The sequence below is a fragment of the Macaca nemestrina genome, chromosome 5, assembly GCF_043159975.1.
Source record: "Macaca nemestrina isolate mMacNem1 chromosome 5, mMacNem.hap1, whole genome shotgun sequence".
In the NCBI taxonomy this organism is placed as follows: Eukaryota; Metazoa; Chordata; class Mammalia; order Primates; family Cercopithecidae; genus Macaca; species Macaca nemestrina.
In genome coordinates, this window is record NC_092129.1 from 170403062 (window position 1) to 170430666 (window position 27605).

General features: G+C 42.2%; 1 protein-coding gene across 1 annotated transcript in view; it reads left to right on the forward strand.

Moving 5' to 3' along the window:
- The first annotated feature begins 6305 nt into the window (after window positions 1-6305).
- The window catches only part of LOC105482450 (RAN binding protein 9), a 96160-nt gene continuing 74860 nt past the window's right edge, over window positions 6306-27605 (forward strand). The window contains exons 1-2 of the mRNA XM_011742561.3: window positions 6306-7212; window positions 20836-20947. Coding sequence (XP_011740863.2) covers window positions 6636-7212; window positions 20836-20947 — 689 coding nt within the window. The 5' untranslated portion in view covers window positions 6306-6635. The remainder of the gene's footprint in view (window positions 7213-20835; window positions 20948-27605) is intronic.

Consider the following 27605-nt stretch of genomic DNA (forward strand, 5'->3'; position numbering starts at 1 on the left):
ATGAGGAGGAAAATCAGAAGGAGTTTGAGAGCCTATTAATTTGTCAAAAAGTCATTAACATAGGTTATTTCAGCCCAAATTGTAATTTTTGTACAAATTCTTCCAGAACAGATGATAAAAACAGTTTCCTCTAAATTTAACTTTTGGTTTTTCACATAGATTTTACTTAATGAACACTGAATTGTAACCACTTTTATTCACACATGAATATGAAATAGTGTATTTATGTTATTCCATGTGGTCCTGCAGAACCTTTTCACCCTGAACCCCAAACCCCAGGGATGCAGTCTCTTGGTTTGTGGTAAAACAGCCAGCACCCGCTTCGTGTTCTCTTCAAGACAGCACGCAAATTCTGATGCAGAGTCCTCCCTCACTAGACCTTTTTCTATCTGCCCATGGACTCTGGAACACTTGTTTCTAAAGAGCATCAACTGAGGCTGGGTGTGGTGGCTCCTGCCCATAATCCCAGCACTTTGGGAGACCAAGGCAGGAGGCTCCCTTGAGTCCAGGATTTCGAGACCAGCCTGGGCAACATTGTGAGACCCCTGTCTTACAAATTAAAAAAAAAAAAAGTAGCTGAGCACTGTAGCATGTGCCTGTAGTCCTAGCTACTTCAGCAGCTGACGTGGGATGATCCCTTGAGCCCAGGCTTTGGAGACTGCAGTGAGCTACAATCGGGCCACTCCAGCCTGCAGGACCGGTTCTCCCAGTCCTTACTATTCAGGGGCTAATCCATGGATCAGGAGCGGCAGAAGCCCCTGGAAGCTTGTTAGAAATGCAGAGTCTTAGGTCCCATTTGGCAAATCTCCACCTTCAAGTCTGAAAAGCACTGATCTTTAATTCATGTGTGCAGTCGGCCCTCCCGTGTCTGAAGGTTTGCAACCTTGGATTCAACTGAAGACCAAAGATGTAGTTAGACCTATGATTGTTCTGTCTGTCCTGAACAGACTTTTTGTCCTTGCCATGATTCCCTAAACAATACAGTATCACAACTACACAGGATCACATTATATTCAATATCGTAAGTAATTTAGAGGTGATTTCAGTATACAGGAGGATGTGGGTAAGTTACATGCAAATTCATTTTATTATCCAAATTCTTATATAACATCTGTTATATAAGAGACTTGAGCATCTGTGGATTTTGTTATCTACAGTTCTTGGAACCAATGCCCTATGGATACCCTAGGGACTACTGTATTAATCTTGCCACTCTGTATTAGTCTGTTCTCACGCTGCTAATAAAAACATACCTGAGACTGGGTAATTTATAAAGGAAAGAGGTTTATTTGACTCACAGTTCAGTATGGCTGAGGAGGCCTCAGGAAACTGACAATCATGGTGGAAGGGGACGCAAGCAAGTCCTTCTTCACATGGCAGCAGCAAAGAAAGGTGCAGAACAAAGGGCAAGGGAAGACCCTTATAAAAGCATCAGATCTGGTGAGAACTCACTCACTATCATGACAACAGCATGAAGGTAGCTGCCCCCATGAGTCAATTACCTCCCACTGGGTCCTTCCCATGACACGTGGGGATCATGGGAACTATAATTCAAGATGAGATGTGGGTGGGGACACAGTGAAATCTTATCACCCTCCAACTAGACTCTGTTCATTGAAGGAGTAGATTCCATACTGCTGTTTTTCTTTGTAATCCGTCTTGCCTCTTTTCCTTACTCCCTGCCCAGAGGAGAAGACAGGACCCACGGTTCCAACATAACAGGTGCTTAATAGATGCTGACTGAGAACTTTCCCAAATTTGGACCCTTTACTGCTATAGTTTCCTAACATTGTTCAGCCATTTGCCATCCATTTCAATTTGCCACACTCTAGCTGCAGAAATATCCTGACTCCACTCATGTGTGGCATCAGGCTGCCCAGGACACTGGAGTGCAGCAGCATTGTGGGTAATAAAATGAATTTGTTGACTCCTAGGATTTCATTGCTAGTGACTTGGCCTTGCTTTTTAGTGTTGAGAATGGTTTATAAGGAATGTTGATATAGTAGTCTAGAACAGGGATCACAAACTGAAGCCTGTAGGCCAAATCCAGGCTGCTCCCTGTGTTTATAACAAAGTTTTACTGGATCACAGCCATGCCCATTTGTTTATGTATCATCTATGGTTACTTTCAGCTACAATGGCAAAATTGAGTAGTTGTGACAGGTAACTATGTTCGGCAGAGCCTAAAATATTCACTATCTAACCTGTTACAGAAAAAGTTTGCTGATCCCTGGTCTAAAATCCATGTTTGATGTGAATGTGGAAAGTGCAGTTCCCCAGGGTCACTGGAAGTTATAATGACCCCGTATGAGTCAGATTCCAAAGATGGCCTTCAATGATCCTCACCCTCTCGTGTTCGTGGCCTTGTGTAATATGAGATGAAACTAATGACTCACTTCTAACAAACATAGGGCAAAAGTGATGGGATGTCACTTCCATGGTTGGGTTACAAAACACTGTAACTTTTGTCTTGCCACGATTGCCGCCTTGGCTTGCATGCTTTCATTAAGCAAGCTGCCATGTTGAAGGGGCCCACGTGGCAAGGCATCATGGGCCACTTCTGGCCAATAGCCAACAAGAAACTGAACCCCTTAGTCCAGTAGCCCTCAAGGAACTGCATCAATGAGTGCAATAACCACATCAGTGAGTGCGAAAGTGGATTCTTCCCCAGTCAAGTCTTGAGATGACTGCAGCCCCAACTGACACCTTGAATGCCCATGAGAGACCCTGAAGCAGAGGATCCAGTAAAGTTGTGCCAGATTCCTGACCCAAAGGAAATGTCTGATGATAAACGTTATTTTAAGCCACTAAGTTTGGGGATTATTTATTCTGCAGCAATAGATAACTAATCCAGACCCTAAAATCATACTATGGATCTTGGCACACATTGCCATAACATTTTCCAGTACCCAGAAGGATACTGTCATGGGCATTGACTGAAACAGGCTGGCCAGCATCTTACCTCTTTCCTGGTATCTTTCTTAGTATGGAAAATCCTCTACCGTGGGCACCAGTGGCCCTTTTCCACTAGGGCAATGTGTCCTAAACATTTTCATGTTATGCCATGCACAGAAAATAAGATGTGAATGCACAAGACTGCTCACTGTTGGAAGGGACCAGTTCTGGAGGCTGTAGCTACTCAAGGCCCACCCTGAGCTGAAGTTATCAGTAACATAGCATCTCTGTAACCCAGTCACTGGATAAGCTGGGAATCTCTGCTTGCTGGTGTACTCTGGCATGGGCACACAATCTAGGCTTGGTGACTCTGAAACTTGAGTGAGTGGTGTAAAGGCTGGAGGTCAGAGAGATGAGAGTCTAGGTGGTGAAGGTGACATCTGGCAGTGATTTCTATGATCAGTGCTGGGGTCCAGGCCAGTCTATTTATGCAGCCTCTCCTCCTTTGGCCTTTGTTTTCAGGCCTGCTTGTCCAGCCTTCTGGTCAATTCTGAGAACCATCTAATATCTTTCCAGTAAGTTCCTTTTTTGCTTAAGAGAGCCAGAATTGGTTCCTATTGTTCGATACTGAGAAACCCAGCAGATACAGATACTGAGTAATATTAGAGCAATACATGGTAAAGACTGAAAACATAGGTTCAAGAAGGGCATGGATATGTTCATGGCTAATGGATTTTCACCATTTACATCTCTATGTACAATTCTATTATTTTCATAATAAAATTTACTTTTATTATGCATTATAATAAAAGTACATTACTTTTAATAATGCATTATAATTGTCCATTATGGAAACATTTTACAATTTGTCCTTCATGTCTTTTTGGTAATGATTTTGGCAGTGCTGTAATTATTGTATTGCCTCTTTTCATTTAGCACATCATAATCATTTTTCTATGTCTTCAATAACATATTTTTAAGAGGCCATAAAATATTTGTTTCAGAGAGTAGGTCTGAAATTGGGCCCGAGATCCACTAAGTCAAGAGGAAGGGGTGCCTTTTTCTAATTGGTTGGCCTCTTTTTACACTTCCACTGCCCAGAAGGGATACCTTAAAAAAAAAAAAAAAAATTGGCACGAATGTGCTATATGTGCTCCTGTAGCATAACTCCACTGAATAGGGTATGTGATAATTTCTTCGAGTCCCTTCAGGTTGGGCATTTGATTTACTTCTATATTTAATCTGCCATTAATATTTCTTGTTGAACATTTTTTGGCCTGAAGTATTTTCATATTTAGATTGTGTTGTTTGGCTTTTTTTTTTTGTTTTTGATAGATAAGTCAAAAGGTATGAATTCCTTTATGTCTCCTTATAAATATAACCAAGTATATAGCTTTCTAAAAGGACATTATCAATGTTCTCTATCTCCTTCTGAGTGAGAAAGTACCCATTTCACAGCATCCTCCCCCACAACTGAAATCATTAATTTCTTGATGGAGAACAACCAGTCCCCCTTATAAAATGCTTCCAACAAAATGTTAGACAATTCTATTCCTTGAGCTGTTCCTAAGATACGGAAAGTTCTAGATAGTTCCTAAGTGTACTGAGAGAAAAAAAGTACATCTTCATAAATGTTTCAAGTAAGTTTAATGAGGCCTGGAGCCCATTTATTCTACCATGGCTATCGTACATTCAAATAGAGCTTGGCTTACATTGAACTCATTGTGACTGTAATATAAATGAAAGTGTTAGAACACTGTAAATACAGTGACATCATGTGATTTAAAGTGCAGTGGTTTTAAAAAAGTCATCAAACAGGTTAAAATTAATGGATATTTCTATTAAAGTACAACAGAGGCCAGGCGTGGTGGTTCACACCTATAATCCCAGCACTTTGGGAGGCGGAGGTCGGTAGATCACTTGAGGTCAGGAGTTCGAGACCAGCCTGACCAACATGGTGAAACCCCGTCTCCACTAAAAGTACAAAAATTAGCCAGGTGTGAGCACAGGCCTGTAGGCCCAGCTACTTGGGAGGCTGAGGCGGGAGAATCGCTTGAACCCGGGAGGCGGAGGTTGTAGTGAGCTGAGACCACGCCACTGCACTCCAGCCTGGGCAACAGAGCGAGACTCTCTCTCAAAAACAATAATAATAATAATAAAGTACAACAGAACATCTAGTTGTCTGGGTAACTGAGGGAGAAATTAGGCCGAATGACTGTTATTTGTTCTGGCCAGATAATGTTGGCCTTAAATTAAATCACCTTTGGCCTACCTTCTTCAAAACGAAATAATTTTCTCTTCGGCAAAACATTTATTTGACCAAATGATTACCATCATATCTTTGGAAGCAAACAAAATATCAGAATTTACATCATATAATTTACACATGCAAAGCCCGATTTTGCCAGCTAGGGAGGGATACGCTAAACAAAGGGAAGTGGTGAAAACAAAGTAGTAATGCTATGATGGGTCAGAGAGCAACACTTGGCAAGTTGTGCCAAATTAGTCGACGAAGCACTCTATTGGGAATTGCAAAGTAGGAAGTCCTATTTTTGACTCTGCTGACCTCAGTAAATATTTCCTTGTTTTAAAAATGGGCATAATTTTCTGTTACCTAAGAACAGTTATGAAAATTAACGAGTCTATAAAATGTTCTGACGTCTCTAGAAGCCCTTCCTAAACACACACTATAATTGTGTATTCATACAGTGCCTGCTCCTGGTATTTGAAGATATGCCGGTTTTTATTAATGACACCTTCTACCACTAAGTTCACTGTGAGTCCTCGTAAAATTAATTAATGAAATAGCCACTATTTTAACTGGGAGACTGCCTTCAGAAGTGGTTTCCCCTGCCCATATGGTCAATGTTACGAAATTAAACACTGTGAAGTACCAAAGGCAGTGCGTTCCTCTTTGGAGGGAGGCGGCAAACGGGAACCGGACTGAGAAGAGAGCTAGCAGCAGTGCGCGGGGAGCCTGAGCCGCTCCGCACGCCCCGAGCCGACGGGTCCTAGAGCGACCCGGGGCCCGGGCTCGCGGCGGCCCCAGCGGGGCTCGATTACTCTCGCCTGGGCGAGAAGCGGCGTCTCGGCTCGGAGGAGCCCTACGGTGGGGAGGTGGGGCGACAACAAAAAGAAGTCAAGTGGGAGGGGATTCGCCGGCGAGCGGGGAGACGGCGGCCGCCTAGCGGGAGGAGGCAGACATCTCCGAAGGGACCTGCGGCGCCGGGAGCCCAGCGATCCTGCCCACGAGCGACTGGCGGGTCCGGGAGGGCGCCTCGCGGCGTGCAGCCGGGAGCCCCGCGGCCCGCCCCTCGCGCCGCTCGCGCCTCTCTCGCGCCTCCGTCCCGCCCCCTCGCCTAGCACCGCCCGCGCGCAGCGTCTCGCGCCGGCCGGGCCCGCCCGCCGGGAAACAGCCGCGAGAGCAGCGGCCGCGGCGGCCGCCAGCGCGCCTTCCCCTCCCGCGCTCCCGCGTCGCCCCCGCCCTCGGCCCCTCGTCCCCGGGCCGCGCGCCCGCGCTCCGGCCAACGTTCTCTCCCGGCCTCCCGGGCCCGCCGCCCACTCCCGCGTCTCCGAGCCCCTCAACCGCCGCGGTCTCCCTGGGCGCGCGGCCCGCCGCCTGCTTCCGGGGCGGGCGGACTGGGCGCCTGGTGCCGGCGGCCGCAGCGACAGCGCCCCCGGGAAGCAGAGGAGGAAGGAGAGAAGAGGTGGAGGTGGCCGCAGGCTGAGTCGCGGCCGGGATGTCCGGGCAGCCGCCGCCGCCGCCGCCGCCGCCGCCGCAGCAGCAGCAGCAACAACAGCAGCAGCAGTTGTCGCCGCCACCGCCGGCGGCCTTGGCTCCAGTGTCCGGAGTCGTCCTGCCGGCGCCCCCGGCCGTCAGCGCCGGCTCCTCTCCAGCCGGCTCGCCCGGCGGCGGCGCGGGCGGCGACGGCTTAGGGGCCGCGGCGGCCGCCCTGCTCCTCCACCCCCCGCCGCCGCCGCCCCCGGCCACCGCGGCCCCGCCGCCGCCCCCGCCGCCACCTGCCTCAGCGGCCGCCCCCGCCAGCGGGCCCCCAGCGCCTCCGGGCCTCGCCGCGGGCCCCGGCCCGGCCGGAGGCGCCCCGGCCCCAGCTCTGGTGGCGGGCAGCAGCGCCGCGGCCCCCTTCCCGCACGGGGACTCGACCCTGAACGAGCAGGAGAAGGAGCTGCAGCGGCGGCTGAAGCGCCTCTACCCAGCCGTGGACGAGCAGGAGACGCCGCTGCCTCGGTCCTGGAGCCCGAAGGACAAGTTCAGCTACATCGGCCTCTCTCAGAACAACCTGCGGGTGCACTACAAAGGTACTGGGCGTGTGTCCTGCCGTGGGAGTGGGGCACTGACCCGACGTGGCCGGCCACCGCTGCGCCGCTCTCGACCCGCCCCCGACCTTCCCCGACCCCCGCCCTCGCGGGCTCTGCCCTCGGAGGCCACTCGCCGCTTGTTGTGCTGCTCCGGGTGGGCGCGGGGGTCGCGGTGAAGGATCCGAGGGTGAGGGGCGAGATTCTTGGAAGAGGAGGGTGAGTAGAATGCTCCAGGGTAGGAAGGAGCTGGTAATCTTAGGCCAGGAGCAGGACACCTTGAGGGAATCCGGGATGACAGGACAGAACTGGCTTTCTGATTTCCCTGGGAGATAAATCTTGGGGCTTGGGTAGAGGAATCCATGGACTCGGAGTTGGGTTACATTGTTCTCCAGGTGGTGGGTCAGGCGTTCTCCTCTTACAAGGAGGGAAGAGAGGCACGATTCTGAGGTATGATTTCTAATTAAGAGAGAGCAGGGATACGCAGGGGGAGGAGTAATCAAAATTAGGCCAGAGATTGTCTAGGGGGACTAAAGGACAAGGGACCCAAGTTTGCCATCAGTATATCTTAGTGAAAGCAACCGGGAGGGTAAGAGAAGGGAACCCCAGGAGCACCATTTTTCTTAGGGGAGCAGAAACCTACCTCTCCCGATTGGAAGTACTCTATACAGGTCCTTAGGTGTTGATGTTATATGAAGCCTTGTTGAAAACGAAGATGGAACAAAATGCAGCTTAGTATTTTGAAGAAAATTGGCTTATGTTTTCCACCTGCAGTTAAAAACAACAACCTTAGGTTTGTGCTTGCCCCCTCCCTCCCTCACCTACCTCTCCTAGGTTAAAACAAAGCTTGAAGCAAATCAGTTGTATATAAAATTATGAATTGCTATGGGAACTATTGAAATGTGGCCCAATTTAATAGCGTGTATCAAGTTTACTTGTGTGGAAGAAAAAAAAAATCAATCTAACGTATCAGTCTGTCTGGAAACAAATCCAGGGTTTTAGGCCCCAAATCTAAAGCAGGAGCTTTTTACATTCACGGCAGCCTCACTTTGATTGGCTACAAAGGGGTCTGCTCAGATCCTAGTGACATGTATGTAGAGGGGATAAACAACCTTGTGGTTAAATTCTTATATGGGACTAAAATTTAAGAAGAAGCTTGATAAGTAAGTTACTATTTAACCAGAAAGGCGAATGGCAATACAAATCTACCAAATGATTTGGCTGCAAAGAATCACGCACAAAAATAGGCCTTGAACATTTTTTAATTCTTGCATACATCCAAAGAAGTACTTCTAAGTGTTATCTTCCTTAATCTAAACGTCTAAACATTTCATTCACAATATCAAATCTTTGTTTTATCTTAAGTTAGGACATTTTGTTAATTTCCTTGTGAAATATTTCTACTTTTATGTTTTAATTTGTGTGAACGGTGCTATGTTATGAAGCGTTTACTTCTGATCTGGCTGCCAGAAAGCTATTGTTAGATGTGACAGAATTTTATAATTTTAAATTTGTGGTTGACAGTAATTTGCTCATAAAATCAGAGCCAGTATAGATGAACAAAGAATCCTAGATTTCCTGAGTTCTGCAGTCGTTTGTGGTTGTGGATATTTTACAAGACTGGGCCTCAGTTTCTTCCTCTGAGTGATGTGTAAGTTGAGCTGGAAGATTGGTAGGGAAATTTACAGCTCTGAATTTCCGTGATGTCTACGATTCGTGATTACTGTTTATTTAGTACTGTAAGGTGTCTTGATTAGTTTTAGTCTTTTACATAAGATTCATGATTTAGGTCAGAGAAAAATATATGTTTATGTGAAATTAGTTGGAGTTTGAAATATTTCTGACACTGCTACATTCCTGACACTGCTGTCTCAATTGTTTTTATTCTTGGCCTCTTTATTACTTTCTGTTGTGTAATACTAAGATTCACTTTCTGGGAACATAACTTTTATAAACATAAATCATTATTTCTTCCAGAACAGATTTTGTTCTTCCAGAAATTTTGTTATCCTTTTTATTTTCTTTCCCTCTCTTCTGTCTTCCTTTTGTCTTTCCCTTACCCCTTGTCAGAAACAGTCTTTTTCTCTTTCTACTGCCTCTTCCTCTTGTCTTGTTACTGTAGATTGTGTGTGTGTGTGTGTGTGTGTGTGTGTGTGTGTGTGTGTTTTTTCTGTTGTTACTGTTGATTTTCTGTGTGTTATCTGAGAGAACCACACCGGTTGTAGTGGGCAACTCTGTCCCAGTAGCAGTAGCAAAGAAGTATCATAGATAGTGGATAATACTTTAAAGTCACAGAATAAGAAGGGTGAATTTTTATTTAACCTATCATTGTGCTGCATTGATTTTATCTAAGTATTATAAGATACTTTTAACATTAAAAGCTGTTATTCATATATTCATGTATTACAGAATTTCAAAAGAGTGATTTTATTTTCCAGAGTGATGAGAATTTTCCTTATCTTGAAATAGAAGTATTTTGCTTTCTTTTGCTCCAAAGGTATTCTGGTTTTTTTGTGGTTGTTCTGGTGTTTTTTTTTTTTTTTTTTTTTTTTTTTGATAGGGTTTCAACTCTGTTGCCTTGTTGGAGTGCAGTGGTGCGATCATGGCTCACTGCAGTCTTGACCTCCTAGGCTCAAGGCATCCCCCTGCCTCAGTTGCCCAAGTAGCGGGGACCACAAGCTCCTGTCACTATGCTGGGCTAAGTTGTAATTTTTTCCTGTGGAGATGGGGTCTTACTGTGTTGCCCAGGCTGGTGTTGAACGTCTGGGCTCAAGTGATCCTCCCACCTTGGCTTCCCAAAGTACCGGAATTACAAGCCTGAGCCACTGTGTCCAGCCTGTATTCTGTTTTTAAGATATTCTAAATTGAAATTACTGCTTTTGGAAGCAGTATTGTTCCTTAAATGATTTGAGGAGATTAATGTTGAATAATGCTGGACATGCAGATAAGGTTGATTGGATTGCAGAGGAATAACTACAGGATATGTGTAGTATATCTGAAATTTTTTGGAAGGCCTTTTGCTTCGCAGTCACACAACTGTTGAAAAACCCAGGGATAGCCCCTCTTATTTTTGAAATTGTTGTCAGTATTGGATAAGTACAAATGTGACAAGTTTAGACTTAGTTACGATGATAACTTTATTTTACTTTAAATAATTTTAATGAATATGACAATGAATTTAGTCTAAATGTTTCAACAACAGATTGCATTTTTATATTTTTTTAGTGATTACCACTATTTGGATATTTTATAGAGTGTTTTAGATATACACACACTAGTGGATCTGGACAAGATCCTGGAATTTTCATTTTAAATTTTAGAGAGCGGTAGAACCTGGAGGTTAGATCTTCCCAGTCATAAGTAAGTCAGGATTGAAAATTTTCACTAACTTCAGATCTAGTGTTCTTTTCACAAGACCATAGTATTGCCTGTTTTAGTTCATATGAGACTTAATTATCTCAAGTAGATAAAATCCTGTGATTACATTTAGAACTTTTAAAGAATAGTTGAGATTGAAAATGCTTACTCTGGGGGAAAAAGGTAACTGGAACACAGTGCTTCAAAAAAGTCCAGACACCTTGATTTTACTGATTTAGGACAGTTTAGGAGATATGCAAGATAAATGAAAGTTGGGAATTATAAGAAGCAATGAAATAGTGAATTTCAGTGAGTGTGGTGGCTTACACTTGTAATCCCAGCACTTTGGGAGGCCAAAGTAGAAGGATCGCTTGAGCCCAGGAGTTCTGGACCAGCCTGGGCAACATAGTGGTACCCCATCTCTACCCCTAAAAGCCGGACTAAGTGGCACATACCTGAAATCCCAGCTACTTAGTATTAGTAAGCTCAGGGAGGAGGATTGGTTGAGCCCAGGAGGTTGAGGCTTCAGTGAGCCATGATGGCCTGGGTGGCAGAGTGAGACCCAAAGAAAAAATAGTGAATTGCATTTTTTTTTTTTTTTTGAGACAGAGTCTTACTCTATCGCCCAGGCTGGAGTGCAGTGGCACAATCTCTGCTCATTGCAACCTCTCCTGGGTTCATGCAGTTCTCCTGCCTCAGCCTCCTGAGTAGCTGGGATTACAGGCACTCACCACCATGCCTGGCTAATTCTTACATTTTTAGTAGAGACAGGGTTTCACCATGTTGGCCAGGCTGGTCTTGAACTCCTGACCTCAGATGATCCGCCCGCCTCACCGCCCAAAGTGCTGGGATTACAGGCATGAGCCACTGCACCTGGCCTGAACTGTACTTTTTTTTTTTTTTTTTTTTTAAGATGGAGTCTCGCTCTGCTGTTGCTAGGCTGGAGTACGGTGGCGCCATCTCGGCTCGCTGCAACCTCAGCCTCCCGGGTTCAAGCAATTCTTCTGCCTTAGCTTCCTGAGTATCTGGGACTACAGGCTTGCGCTACCACACCTAGCTAATTTTTGTATTTTTAGTAGAGAGGAGGTTTCAACATGTTGGCCAGGATGGTCTCGATCTCTTGACCTCGTGATCCACCCGCCTCGGCTTCCCAAAGTGCTGGGATTACAGGCGTGAGCCACTGTGCCCGGCCAGAATTGCGCTTTTTAATTGAAATGTTTTGAACAACATCTAACCAAATAGGTTGAACTTTTGTTATACTTACTCTGTCTTTCCCACCTGTACCCCCAGTCATTAGTCCTTGAACATTTCCTAAATATAATTGCTTATCTAATTTCCTGCACTTTTTAAGGTTGAACAAATATTTCAACATGCTTGCTTACAAGCTTACAAGTACAAATGTCTGTTAAGCATTATGGGGTCGATACAAAAAATGTTTCTTTTGTGTGTGTTTTTTTTTTTTTGAGTCGGAGTTTTGTCCTGTCGCCCAGGCTGGAGGGCAGTGGTGCGATCTCCACTCACTGCAGGCTCCGCCTCCTGGGTTCACACTGTTCTCCTGCCTCATCCTCCTGAGTAGCTGGGACTACAGGCGCCCGCTACTACGCCTGGCTTATTTTTTGTATTTTTAGTAGAGACAGGATTTCTCCATTAGTCAGGATGGTCTTGATCTCCTGACCTTGTGATCTGCCCACCTCCGCCTCCCAAAGTTCTGGGATTACAGGCGTGAGCCACTGTGCCTGGCCTAAAAATGTTCTTTAAAATGAAGGAATTGAATTATTACTTGCCAAATTTTGGGAAATTAGGTTTAAAAATGCCAGTTGGTAACTGCAAGAATCAAGTAAATCTAATAATCATGCAGAATGGTAGACAATAATGATGTATATTCTTTTTTTTTTTTGAGACGGAATCTTGCTCTGTTGCCCAGGCCGAAGTACAGTGGTGGTGCTGTCTCGGCTCACTGCAGCCTCCATCTCCTGGATTCAAGTGACTTTCCAGCCTCAGCCTCCCAAGTAGCCGGGATTACAAACGCCTGCTACCATGCCTGGCTAATTTTTGTATATTTAGTAGAGACGGGGTTTTGCCCTATTGGCCAGGCTGGTCTGAAACTCCTGACCTCAAGTGATCTGCCTGCCTCGGCTTCCCAAAGTGCTGGGATTATAGGCGTGAGCCACCACCCGGCCTGATGATGTATATTCTGCTAGAGTAGACAATTTATTTGTGTTTCTCACTGTTCATTTCTTCATTTATTTAATAAGGTTTTAGTGAATGTTTACTTTGTGCTAGGTTCTGACACGCAAAGATGAAGAAGATACTGTCATTGAATTCAGAGAGCTCGGAGGACATAAAATAGAGTAGTAAGGGAAATATTATAAAGAGTACTGTGAAGATAGGAGGAGCGTCTAACCCAGGCTGACACTGGAAAGAATGAAGGAAGTTCAGGTATCAGGGATAGCTTCTTGGAGGAGTCGAGGCTAGTGGTCAGTCTTAAAAGATGAGTAGGATATAGGAGAAAGGGAGGCTCGGTGTTGCAAATGAAGGAAGAGCAAAAACAGAGAATTACTTTATGCGTCTGGTTTTACAATTTTGGGTTAGCATTTAGAGTATGTGACAAGGAGCATCTGCGAAAAGATCAATTAGGAGATTTTTTTATTTTTTATTTTTTTGGGACGGGGTCTGACTCCATCGTCCAGGCTGGAATGCAGTGGTGCGATCTAGGCCCACTGCCACCTCTGCCTCCTGGGCTCAGGTGATCCTTCTACCTCAGCATCCTGAATAGCTGCAACTACAGGCATGCGCCACCACACCCAGCTAATTTTTTGTATTTTTTTTGTAGAGATGGGGATTTTGCCATGTTGCTCAGGCTGGTCTCGAATTCCTGAGCTCAAGCCATCTGCCTGCCTTAGCCTTCCAAAGTGCTAGGATTATAGGCAGGAGCCAGTGTACCTGGCCCAGTTAGGAGCCCTATGGAATATTTTGTTGAGTTTAGATCTTATTCTGTAGGAGATGGAGAATCATCAAAGGATTTTAAATGGGAAGGGACTGGCTCATATCTTCATTTTTGTCAGATTACACAGCTGATTGGAAGATAGATTCAAGAGGTTACACAAGAGTGGAAATAGCAAACTCATTTAGAAAGACTGTTGCAGTAGACCATGTTAGAAATGACCTCAGCGGCCAGGCGTGGTGGCTCACACCTGTAATCCCAGCACTTTGGGAGGCCGAGGCGGGCGGATCACAAGGTCAGGAGATCGAGACCACGGTGAAACCCTGTCTCTACTAAAATTACAAAAAATTAGCCGGGCGTGGTAGCGGGCGCCTGTAGTCCCAGCTACTCAGGAGGCTGAGGCAGGAGAATGGCGGGAACCCGGGAGGCAGAGCTTGCAGTGAGCCGAGATTGCGTCACTGCACTCCAGCCTGGGCGACAGAGCAAGACTCTGCCTCAAAAAAAAAAAAAAAAAAAAAAAAAGAAATGACCTCAGCTGGGTCAGTGGTAGGGACAGAGAAAGGCAGATATATTTGTGAGATATTTAAAAGTAATACTGAGAGGATATGAGGAATGATGGTGAGAGAACTCAAGGAAAATGGGTTTCTACCTCTGTTAGGATGATGTTTGGGTTTTTAGCTGTTAGGCTCTTGCAGTGAACCATGAATAAAATAATGATTGTGAAGAAGACTGTATTACAGTATAGTTGGAGATAAGTAAGAATGGGAATCTCAGCCCTGTGATCTGACTTCAGGGAAACCTGAAGAAGCCAAAGGAACAAGCCTTACAGAAAGAACAGGAACAGGTCTTTTGAAGTTAAGGAGGCTCTAAATGGTCTTAACAGTTGGATTTCATGACTTCGTTCTATTCTATTAAACTGACTCAGCTCCAATCACTAGTTTCCGGTTGTTTTCTTATTTCTTTTTCCCCACTGACTGGCTTATCCTTTCCTTCCCATGTCAAATTCCTGAGAGACTTAACAGATTGGCCTGGCTAATTGCTATGATTGTTAGTTGGGCAGAGTTTTTCGTTACAGACTATGTTGTGAATTGGCGGCCTTCAAGTCAGGTGCTAACCTGTGTTGAATCAGCTGTAGGAGTGGTGGTAATTATAAAATACAAAATACCCTTCTGGTACAAGGATAGTCTGGGTCTTACTTCTTTCAGTAGGGACAATGTGTGAGACAGTTTCTCCTAGGAAGGGTTGATAGTTAACTATAATTGACCTGAAGCTTGGGAGAGAAGTCTAGGTCATGACTGATTTAGGAGTCACTTGTAGGTGGTAGTTGAAACTCAGAGTATTTGAGAGAGAGAGGGAGAATATGTAATAGAGTGAGAAAAAGCAGTGGACCAAAGATGGGACCCTGAAAAACACCAACGTTGAAAGACTGGAGGGAGCCCAAAAGAAATGGTAGGTCCCTAGACATCAAGGAGATTGGTATCACAGAAGCTGAGCGTGGGAAGGTGCAGTGGCTCACACCTGTAATCCCAGCACTTTGGGAAGTCGAGTGGGAGGACTGCTTGAACCCGGGAAGTTGAGGCTGCAGCAAGCGGTGATCATGCCACTGCATTCTAACCTGGGCAACAGAATGAGACACTGTCTCAGACAGCCTCCCCACCCTTCCTAGTAGAAACGAGGAAGTGATAGTGTGTATTGCAACAGATAGGTTTAGTAGGATAGGCACAGATAGTTTTCCACTACATTTGGAAATTAGATCATTGTGACTTTAGGGAGAGCAGTTTGAATTGAGTGATGGGGCAAAAACCAGATTTCAGTGGGTTGAAAGAGTAAATGAAAGGACCAAGTAGAGAGGATAGTGGATAGAGATTATCCTTGAGAAATATAGATGAAGGAAGAGATTAGGCATTTCCTAGAGGAGGATAGAGGTTAAGGTGGAATTTTTTTTTTCCCTCTAATTTTTAATAGCTGATAGCGGAGTTACATTTTACCTGGAGTTTAGCTTCTAATGTCAGTATAGAAGATGAAAATTACACATAACCAAAATTATCTTTAAAAATTTCTTTGGAGAGTATTGTGTTAGAGACCATTGTGTCATTTCTTAGTCAATCTTGTTTTATTGGTTTTGTAGGTAAAACCGAAGCGACATAAATTAAATGAAAATACTATATTAGTCCAAGGTATGGTGTTCCAGTAAATGTATACAAAATTTAACATTTTAACAAATAAAATTGATTAGCCTACCTGGTTATTATTATTATTTTTTTTTCTTGAGACAGTCCCGCTTTGTTGCCCAGGCCGGATCCCAGGTTGAAGCAATTCTCCTGCCTCAGCCTCCTGAGTAGCTGAGATTACATGCACCCACCACGATGCCTGGCTAATTTTTATGTTTTTAGTAGAGATGGGGTTTCGCCATGTTGGCTAGGCTGGTCTCGAACTCCTGACCTCAAATGATCCACCCACATTGGCCTCTCCTGGGGATTTTTTTGTTTGTTTGTTTGTTTTTTTGAGATGGAGCCTCGCTCTTGTCGCCCAGGCTGGAGTGCAGTGGTACAATCTCGGCTCACTGCAACGTCTGCCTCCAGGGTTCAAGCCATTCTTCTGCCTCAGCCTCCCAAGTAGCTGGGAATACAGGTGGGCACTACCATGCCTGGCTACTTTTTGTATTTTTAGTGGAGATGGGGTTTTACGTTGGCCAGGCTGGTCTCAAACTCCTGACCTCAAGTGATCCACCTGCCTTCACCTCCCAGAGTGCTGGGATTACAGGTGTGAGCCACTGCACCCAACTGGACTCCTGTTTTCTTGATAAGAGGTAAGGTACTTTGCTTATGAATTTGAGTAGAGGATGTAAAGCTTAAAGTAATGATGAAAACGTCGACTAGCCATTGAGAGGAATAGGGAATGAACTGACTGAACATTTCTAAAAATATTGTTGGTAGCACTGAGAGTGCTCAGTTGACATCATTAGTTCATAGCAGTGACTGTTTGTAAGATTTTGAACTTTATTCAGTGGAAGTCAACTGTCCAGTGAGGAAGTAGTGAAGGTAGATTATAATATTGAGAGTGTTGTTTTGCTGGTTGGATATGATAGAAGGATGGGCATATGAGGGAAATCAAGGATATTTGAGAGCTTTAAGTGATTACCATGTAGCCTGTCCTGGAAGAGGAAAAAGGGAGAAAAAAACACGAAGAGTTTGACGAATTAGAGGTCCCATGATGTTGAAGAGGAAGTATAGATGTGAAGGCTTTAGAAAGAGGATAGAACAGGATGGTGTATTCTGGAGGAAGATACCGGTGTTTCTGCAATAATGTCATGAATGCGTGGCTGGAAAACCATGTTTTCCACAAAATCAGTGCGCTAAAAGTAACAGGACTTACGTGAACTATAATAAAGCTGGAGCAACCACTTAAAACCTTGGGAACTTTGTAAGCACTAATCAGAACACCACAAAAATTACAGTCCTAATAAAATAAAAGCGCAGTTAAATTTTCACTGTGCCCGATATTACAGGTGGCTTGGTCCATTGCAGCTTTAGACTCTGGGTCTTGGGCTTTTGCTTCTTCAAGAAGGAATGATTGTAGTTAGAGTGGAAGTTAGTGGGAATAAAGAGGTTCAGGAATTAAAACGCAGGGAAAAACTAATTACACATGAGTGTTAAGTGTGTGAATGTACAGGAGAGATAAATGTTTGAGGGCTTGTAAAAAGGAGCTTCAACCAAGTTGGAGAGATTAGAGAAAGAATATTTGAGGAAGTAAAGCTTGAGCTAAGATTTAAAGTGTGAGTAGGACCTACTCAGGCTAAGAAGGAAAGGTGGAGGGTATAGCATGTGTACAGACTCTGGCCTGATCAATGTGAAGAATCGAAATAGTGCTGATGTGACTAGAGCAGAAAGGAAGTGGAAAGTGCAGGTGGAGAGCAAGGTCAGACAAGGCGTTCAGGAAGCGTGTCTTTTTCTTAGGCCAAAGGGGAGGCTTTGGAAGGAATCTTCATTGTATTGAGAGCTGGTGATATAGAAGGACGACTGATTTATGTTTCCAGAAGGGCACTGGCTGGCTGCATGTTGGAGAAGGGATGGGAGTGGGAATGGGGTAGAATGGTTTATTCAAACTCTTTCCATCAGATTGTTTGAATAAAAAGAGCTAAACTTGCTAGCCTTAGAATTAGGACGTATTACATATGTTTTCTTCTAAAGCCACATAGAAAACAATACCGAGGACTTTGTAGTTTTAAAAGTTGAAACTTTGGTAGTATGAGGTTGTCTTTTGGTTACCACAGAATTTAAGGTAATAAACTTCCAGGTGATAAGCATTGTTAGAGATAGGCCCTTTGCTGCTGATATTACAAGTTTGAGCATCCCAAATCTTAAATTCAAAATGCTTTCAGAATTCAAAACTTGATTTTTTGTATTTTTATTTTTGAGACAGAGTCTCACTCTGTTGCCCAGGCTGGAGTGCAGTGGCACTGTTGGGTCACTGCAAGCTCTGCCTCCCAAGTTCAAGTGATTCTTGTGTCTCAGCCTCCTGAGTAGCTGGGATTACAGGCGCACACTACCATGCCAGGCTAATTTTTGTATTTTTAGTACAGACAGGGTTTCACCATGTTGGCCAAGCTGGTCTTGAACTCCTGACCTCAAGTGATCCGCCCGCCTCAGCCTCCCAAAGTGCTGGAATTACAGGCATGAGCCACCACGCCCGGCTCAAAGGAAATGCTCATTGAAACATTTTAGATTTTGGATTTTTGGATTTAGGATGCTCAACTGGTAAGTATGTGCAAATATTGTAAAATCTGAAAAAATCTAAAACACTTGTGGTCCCAAGCATGTCAGATAAGGGATACTCAACTTGTACTGGTCTCATTTAAGAAATAGTATGAAACCTTTTAATCTTACATTTAAACTTTTCCTTATACCTTTTACATCTAATTTAACTTTATGAAACAAATCTTTTTAGTTTTAACATTTACAGAATTTATCTGCAGTGAATCATAACAAATACAATGGATACTTGAAGATTTATAACTGGTACTTTATAGTAATTTTTGCATAATGGAAAAATGGGATTTTAATTCATGCATGGATTTAATATACGTTTCTTCCAGTTTGGGGCAGGGTGTATAATGTGTAAAAATTTTTATTATTTTTTTCTGTAGGCCCATGACAGATTAAAAATTTCTTCATTTCAAAAAGTGAGGTTAAATAATATCTATTTCATAAATGTTGAATGAGAAAAATCCATACAAAAGCACCTAAGTCTTTGAGAGACTGTTTACTTTCAAATATTAGTTTCTTTCTCTTTTCCCATAGAAGTAGCCAGAATAGAACATGGGGATATGTGAGGTGATCCCCGAAAGTTCATTGTAACTAAATCCTTCATGTGGGTTCAGAGCTCCCACTAGATCAGGTTTCTTGAATTTAAATCCCAGCATAAATCCTGCTTTGGAATTCTCATTAAGCAGTATGACTTTGGGCGAGTTTCCTTATCTTAGATTTAACTATGAAATGATAATACATGGTACCTACCTCATGGGGTTGTTTTGGATATTGAATGAGTTAATAAACTTAATGCGTTAGAACAGTGCCTTTCACACAGTATTAAATATATGTAACTATTATTTGTTATTAAGAATACTTTGGGATTACTTTATCCCTAAAAGTTTGGGTCACTCCCCTTAAAAAAAATTAGTGGATTTAGGACTGCAGTTAGATTCTGTTTAGTTTTCTATAGATTTATTTGTAACTCTCTAATTTTTAAATATGTAGTTTCCATAGCCTTTTCTCAGGTAACTTATTGGAACATATTTTGACTGAAAAATGTGTTTTACTGCCACCATAATTAAATTTTATTAAAAAGTGACTAGGGCACAGATTTGTGCAGTTGTTTCTTTTCTGCTGCTTAGCTCAGTGTAAATCTATTACCTGCATCATATGTTAAAGTTTTGATGCATGTAAATATTGTTGCTTCCATTTTTGTCTTCCTAGCCAAGCTTGTTGACTCCTTATGGTCACCAGGCTAAAAGAACTTCTGCCCATAATCCAAGTTTTCATGGTAATGGAAGGAGTGGCAGAATTCATTCTTTTTTTTGTAGGGGATTGGGGGGTGTGAACATGCACTAATTTGCATTGCAAGTGTAAACTTAAGTGTTTAATAATAATAAGGCATGTGTTGGAAATTTGGTGAAATGTATGGTAAGGGAGGATATGATCTCATTCATGTGTGATGGTTGTGTATCTTAAGATGCAATTTTTGACTTAAGGCATTTAGTTTTAAAACAATCACAATAAATTTGAGGAGAATTCTGCTACCCATGAAGATAATTTTATAGTATGACTGAAAGATTAATGCGAAGTTTGTATTGCGTGGAGCATATTTAACTAGAACACCCAAATAATGATTTAGAGTATTGTGTCTCATGCAGTCCTTTTGGGGATTATGGAGACTTGTCTCACTCATGCTCTTTGAGTACTTCTGACATGCTACTTCAACTTCTGTCTTTATTCTCCCATGGTTTTATGGACATATTTTCTCTTAATATTGTCCACATGCTAGCTTTCAAGGTAGTTTGTGTCTTGGGCAAGAGGCAGGGGAAGTGATTGTGAGTTTAGCAAACCTTATGGGATTAGAATTGAGGAATAGCTGGTTTAAAAAGTTTAAAAGGCATTATCTAACAGATTTTCTAAAATGTCAGCAGTGGCATGGTGTTATTTCTGTTGTTTAAAAAGAAAAAAAAAATACGTTTAGAAATTAGATGTATTTCTCAATAGGCTGTTATTGGCCCAAGAGATTTTATGAATCAGCTTTAATTAATAAGACTATACCAAAGAACAAAATTGTAAATTCTTAAGAAAGCTGTTTTGCCAATTCAATCTGATTGTGTAAGGTTTAACTTAAGAAATATACGATATAGATGCTTCTGGTTTAAAGAGCAGGCCTTTGGCAAGAGTGTACAGAAATTATATAAGTTATATACAAATTTAGACTTGATAAAATTAAGATCTTACGTTCTTCATACAGCCTTTTTCCTCTTAAAAATATAGTGTACTCTATAACATCTTTTATTTAATTTGCATAAAAGGCTGCTAGGTTCAATTTACATATTCGGATTCTGCAATCTTAATAAAACTAATAATAGTGTGAAGAGTTCTGTGGTTAACTTGGGCTATTTTGCATATTGGGTTCATGGTGATGATAAACATTTTATTGAGTATTTGAACTGATAGCAGAAATTATACATCATTCCAAAAACCTGTATCTTCCTGAATTGTTTAAGGTTTTCATTTTTCAGTGAATATCTCACGTGACTTCTTTTTTCCTTCCTGTTTCATGTGCAGGTCATGGCAAAACCCCAAAAGATGCAGCGTCAGTTCGAGCCACGCATCCAATACCAGCAGCCTGTGGGATTTATTATTTTGAAGTAAAAATTGTCAGTAAGGGAAGAGATGGGTAAGTGTAAATTTTGGTGAGAAAAATCATTTGTTTTTTTGTTTTGATTTCATAATGTTTATGATGTAATTGGAAAGTTGGAATCCTGGAAATTTTGGTAATTGGAAAAGTGGAATCTGAATATTTCAGTATAACAGACTGGATCTGGTTATGCTTAAATACTAGTTGAAGTTAAAGCTTGAGTTAGTAATATTAACTGAGCTTTTCTGGTAGGTTTATTATTAAAATGGAGAATTGAAATTAAGGAATAGAGGGACAGTGACTCATTTTCCATGACTTTTCTTACACTGCTTTTTCCTGAATTCTGCTAAGAAGTTAAACCCTCTCAAAGCCAGTAATCATAGTCAGTTGGTGATTCATGGGTATTTTACAGATGTTGGGCTTAGAATTTTAGGTTTTAGCTGAGAAATATGTATTTGTATGCTGTCAACCAGAGGAGATTTTCAAGGTTTAGGATGTGGTTTAGAAAGTTCCAAATGAGAATTCCATGGTAGGGCCTGGAACCAAATTTAATATCATTGCTTTTCAGCTTGGGATTGGTGTGTGGTTTGTGTGGATATCAGAATCACTTATGAGACTATTAAAAATATAGTAATTTTTGGGCCTTACCCCAAAAGTTCCTAAATTAGAATTTTCGGAAGTAGAGCTCTGGGCAAGATAGGCATTTTGAGAAAGCACCACACTGAATTTTGGTGCCTATCCCTGGTTAAGCACTAATTACCTACAGTCATTGGATCTATCCTATAGTATTTCCTCATAACTTTATTGCATATCAGAGGTCTCTTAAAGCAGCCATAGGGTTGTTAGTTGAGTTACCAAGACAAAGCTATTGGGCTGTGTGGGTAAGTTGCTCCGTGAGGTCGGTCAGATGGACCTCAGATCAAACCCCTCTTAGTAGTCCTCCTGTGTTTAATTAACCAGTTAAGTGTATTCAGTAGATTACTCCTTTATCGACTGAATATTCTCGATGTCAACAGTATGAACAACAGAAAATAAAAACTTGGAATTCAGTGACAGCTTTTTATGTAACTGCCTCAGTTTTCTCAGGGTAATCAAGCCAAAGAGAAAATCAGAGATGCCAAGGATAGAGTGGTTGAGAGAGGCCCCATCATTGAAATAGGCACACGACTGTCACCATTTCTCACTTTACAAGCTGTATAATCAGTAAGCTGATTCTTTTTATACTTCAAATTATATGAACTTGACCTCATATTTGCCTGCGAATACCTTGATGGTTCTTGAATCTAGTGCTACATCTTGGTTTATTCCCTTGAGCTCCAGACAACGTGTCTAACCAAATGTTTGCATTTGAATGTCCCGCAGGCATTTAAATTTAGCTTGTTTAAAATCTTTTTCTAAAAAAAAACCATTTGGTTGGTGGTTTCACTATTGCTAGAAACTTGAGAATTTCTTGCTTTTAACTTTTCTGTTCATCTCTACTGCTTCTCCCTTAGTCAGATCTCAATTATTTATCTGCTGAATTACTCTGAGGTAGTTGGTTGATGGGCCTCCAGTTGCTCCCTGTTTTGCTCTTATTCTAGTCTATAACTGTTGTCAGGGTTCTTAATAATGTGGAACTGAATTGCCACTACCCATTTTTTGAGATCATTTGGGACATCTGTTGCTTCATTGTAGAGCTTCTTAACAGGACCCCTCAGATATGACTAGCTCTTACATCATTTTTCAGTCTCTTTGTAGCTAGGATCCCTTATCCTTTTTCTTTTGTTTTTAAATTTAGGTATATTTTACATATAGTAAACTTTATTCTTTTTAGTATATGGTTCTGTGAGTTTTGAGAAACATGTATAGTCATAAAACCACCATCACAGTTGATATGGGAGTCTCCCGTTATCTGTGGGGGATACATTCCAAGACCCTTTGTGGATGCCTGAAACTACAGGTAGTACTGAACTCTATATATACTATGTTTTTTTTCAGTCTGATAATTGAGAGGGCTAGTCAGTGACTGAAGGGCATGTGGTATATACAGCGTGGATATGCTAGACAAAGGAATGATTACCAGGTGGGGACAGGGCGGGACTGAGTCCAATGGCATGAGATTTTATCATGTTACTCAGAATGGCACACAATTTAAAACTTATGAATTGCTTATTTCTGGAATTGTCCAATTAATATTTTTGCACCTCAGTTGACTGTGGGTAACTGAAACACTGAGGAAAGCAAAACCACAGGTAAGTGTGGACTGCTGCATATAGAACAGCTCAGTCACCCCCCAAAATTCCGCCATACCCTTTTGCAGAAAACCCTTCCCCATCTCTAGCTCCTGGTGACTGTTGACTGGTTTTCTGTCACTCTAGTTTGGCCATTTCAAGAATGGCATATAAATGGAATCATATAGTTTGTAGCCTTTTAAGTCTGGTATCTTTCACTTAGCATAACACATTGGAGATTCCTCCCTGTTGTATATATTCATAGAACAGTCCTTTTTAATCTAATTGTGTAGATGAGTGAACCAAAGTTTGCTTACCCACTCCCCAGTTGAAGAACTTCTCAGTTGTTTCTAGTTTTTTGGCTGGAACTGTAAACATGTATATACAGGTTTTTGTGTAAACATAAGTTTTCTTTTCACGAGTAAGTATCTAGGAGTGGAATTGCTGGATTGTAGTTAAGTGTATTTTTAACTTTATAAGAAACTGCCAAATTGTTTCACAAAGTGGCTATACTAGTTTGCGTTTTTTGTTTTTTTTTTTTTTCTTGAGCCAGAGTCTCGCTCTGCTGCCCAGGCTGGAGTGCAGTGGCATGATCTTGGCTCACTGCAACCTCCGCTTCGTGGGTTCAGGCAGTTCTCCTGCCTCAGCCTCCCAAGTAGCTGGAATTACAGGCGCCCACCACCATGCCTGGCTAATTTTTGAATTTTTAGTAGAGACGGGGTTTCACTATGTTGGCCAGGCTGGTCTCGAGTGCCTGACCTCAAATGATCCACCTGTGTCAGCCTCCCAAAGTGCTGGCATTGCAGGCATGAGCCACAACACCTGGCCTCTAGCTTTTTCATATATACGTTTTTCATATATACATTTTTTTTCTCCTGAGCTAGATAGTAAGTTCCTTACAGATATACTTCGTGTGTTCCATGTGCTTGTTGAGTGATAGAAACCAGCAATACTGTGGAGGGATATGATATCCACTGCCACCCCCGGCTAATCTTTTGTATTTTTAGTAGAGACGGGGTTTCACCGTGTTGCCCAGGCTGTTGTCGAATTCCTGAGCTCAGGCGATCTGCCCGCCTCAGCCTCCGAAAGTTCTGGGATTACAGGTGTGAGCCACCCTGCCCGGCCCACTAGTTTGCATTTCTCCCAGCAATGTATGAGAGTTCCTGTTGATCTTAGCACTAGGTATTGTCATTTTTTTTTTTTTAATTTTTAGCCATTATAATAGGTTTCTAGTGATTTCTTGCTGTAGTTTTAATTTATATTTCCCTAATGACTTATGATGTTGAAGAATCCCTAATCCTCACCTGCTCTTCACCTATAAGGTACCATTTGGAGTTCTCTGACTACGCACACTGGCTTATATTTCTAGTTCCTTATGCATGTCCTTCCTTCACCTTCTCTTACCCTTTTCTCTGTTTGCCTAGCTAATTAATTAGTCTTCAAGTCCTAGTGTAGGAGTACCTTTCTTACGGCATTTTCTTCCTAAAGTAGGAATATGCCTTTTCTATGCCTCCTTTACATTTTGGCCAGACTGTAATTATGATATTTATATTGTTTCAATTGTCTGCTTACTGCCAACATGACCCTACAGATTTAAGCGTAAGGGACTATTTTATTTTAATTTTGTAACTCTAGTGCTTAATTTATAGCTAGCTTTTAAAGGTATGAATAAATGAATGGATTAGAAGTACTATTTCTTGTATGTTCTTGGAGAAAACTGTTTGTTTGTTTGTTTGTTTGTTTTGAGACGGAGTCTTGCTCTGTCGCCCAGGCTGGAGTGCAGTGGCACGATCTGGACTCACTGCAACCTCCAACTCTTGGGTTCAAGCAACTCTGCCTATCTCAGCCTCCCAAGTAGCTGGGATTACAGGCGCGTACCACCATGCCTGGCTAAGTTTTGTATTTTTAGTAGAGATGGGGTTTCACCATGTTGCCCAGGCTGGTGTCAAACTCCTGACCTCAGGGATCCATCTGCCTCCGCCACCCAAAGTGCTGGGATTACAGGTGTAAGCTACTGCGCCCAGCCTTTTTTTTTTTTTTTTGAGACGGAGTTTGGCTCTTGTTGTCCAGGCTGGAGTGTGATGGCATGATTTCAGCTCACTGTAACTTCTGCTTCCCAGGCTCAAGTGATTCTCCTGCCTCTGCCTACCGAGTAGCTGGATTACAGGCATGTGCCACCATGCCCAGCTGATTTTGTGCTTTTAGTAGAGACGGGTTTTTGCCATGTTGGCCAGGCTAGTTTCGAACCCCTGACCTCAGGTGATCCACCCTCCTCAAAGTGCTGGGATTATAGATACGAGCCACTGCGCCACCAAACTATTGTATTTCTTTGGTCACATTCATTTCTCTCTCTGGTAAACGTGTCAAACAAAGTTCTAGGCCCAACCCATTGTTTTTGGAAGCAAAGAACAATTCATTTATGAAAAAAAGCAACTCCTATTGCTAATTTTTGCCAAGTGATGTTTTTCTGGAGAAAAGATGCTTTCCTGAAATCCCAACATCTTTGTAAAGCATGGACCAGAAAGAGCAGCCGTTAGTCACCTTTTGTTTGCAATGATGTGTGCCCATCTGAGAGTTTATTTCACTTAATTTAAAACTGAATTTTCGCCGGGCACGGTGGCTCTAGCCTGTAATCCTAGCACTTTGGGAGGCCGATGCCGGTAGATCACGAGGTCAGGAGTTCGAGACCAGCCTGGCCAACATAGTGAAACCCCGTCTCTACTAAAAATACAAAAAATTAGCCGGGCATGGTGGCAGGCACCTGTAATCCCAGCTACTTGCTGGACTGGGGCAGGAGAATCACTTAACACGGGAGGCACAGGTTGCAGTGAGCCGATTTCGCACCTCTGTACTCCAGCCCAGGTGACTGTGCGAGACTCAGTCTCAAAAACAAACAAACAAACAAAACACTGAGTTTTCTTTTAAAGTGTTTATCCAAGATCTCAGTTTTTAAAATAAATTGTCCTTGGCAGCAAATTTTCTCATGAAATGCAAGAGTTGGGCGTGAATTGCCTCTTTCAATAGAGTAGAAAGAACTGGTGTTAATGTATTATGTGCTTGTAAAGACTTTTAATTTCTCCTGTGGTGTACGTTATTTCTAGGTCTGCCTTGGAAAATTAGGAATATGACTGTCATGATTGTTACTTGTATTTCCTTATTGCCTAGAAAATGAGACTTGAAGAAAGTTCCTTTTATTGAGTGAAAGAACATTTCATTTTCTGCCCTGAGTTTTCATTTAAAGTGAACCTAATTTTTGTACATATGCAGCTAAATAAATTTATTAGGACAAAATAGTCTTTAAATATTATTAATTTAAAAATAAATTCTAATGTATTTCACAACAAAAAATTAAATCACTTTATCTACATGACTTTTTTTTTTTTTTTTTTTTGAGATGGAGTCTCTGTCTGTCACCCAGACTGGAGTTCAGTGGCGTAATCTTGGCTCACTGCAACCTCTGTCTCCTGGGTTCAAGGAATTCTCTTGTCTTAGTCTGTCCTAGTAGCTGGGATTACAGGTACGCCACACCACACTCAGCTAATTTTTGTATTTTCAGTAGAGATGGGGTTTCCCCATCTTGGCCAGGCCAGTCTTGAACTCCTGACCTCAAATGATCCACCCACCTTGGCCTCCCAAAGTGCTGGGATTACAGATGTGAGCCACCATGCCTGGCCCTGCATAACTTCTTTAGGGCATATATTTAATGGGTATGTATTTACTTTCCCTTCTTTTTAGTGATCATTGAGGTGAATTTCTTTAAGGAGTCTGTATCTTATGTACTTTCAGTTCAGGGATTTCATTCAAATTTTAAGTTATGCATATTAATAGAGGCAGTGGAGATACAGTTAATTCTAAATGTGAGAGATAAAATTTTTATTTGAAAGCTTTTAGAATTATAATTTATTATGAATGGTATTTTTAGCTCTTCAAACAAAATATTGATGCCACTCTTTGACAGTGTTTCAGTGAGAACTGGCAAGTAATGCAGTCTCTCTGTTCTGTTCCTAAATTCTTCTGCTGAGAATAACGTGCACTCTTCCAGAATGTTCATTCTATGCTTGCTGACTTTCTAGATTATTTCTTGGGGGGAAGAGGAGAACAAAGGTCTTTCTTCCTGTCTAGCCTTAAAAGGCTTTGAAAACTAGAAGGATCTTTCTTACTAGGTTTGATTGGTTGTAAGCAGCAAATGGAAGCACAAGGTAAATGTGAACAAAGAATAAACAGTATATTATTATAAGTAAGCAATATATTTATTTAATAAATATATGTTGAACACCTATGATATATCACATTGTCAGCAGCTGAGTGAAGATAAGAAATTATTTTATTCATTTGTCTTATTCATAGTTCTTACTAGAGGACCTGACATTTAGTAGAAACTCAATTAATACAGTAAGTGAACTGAATATGGTCCCTGCCCTTGAGGAAGATCAAATTTAGTATAGTCATATGTCGCTTAACTATAGAAACATGTTCTAAGACATGAG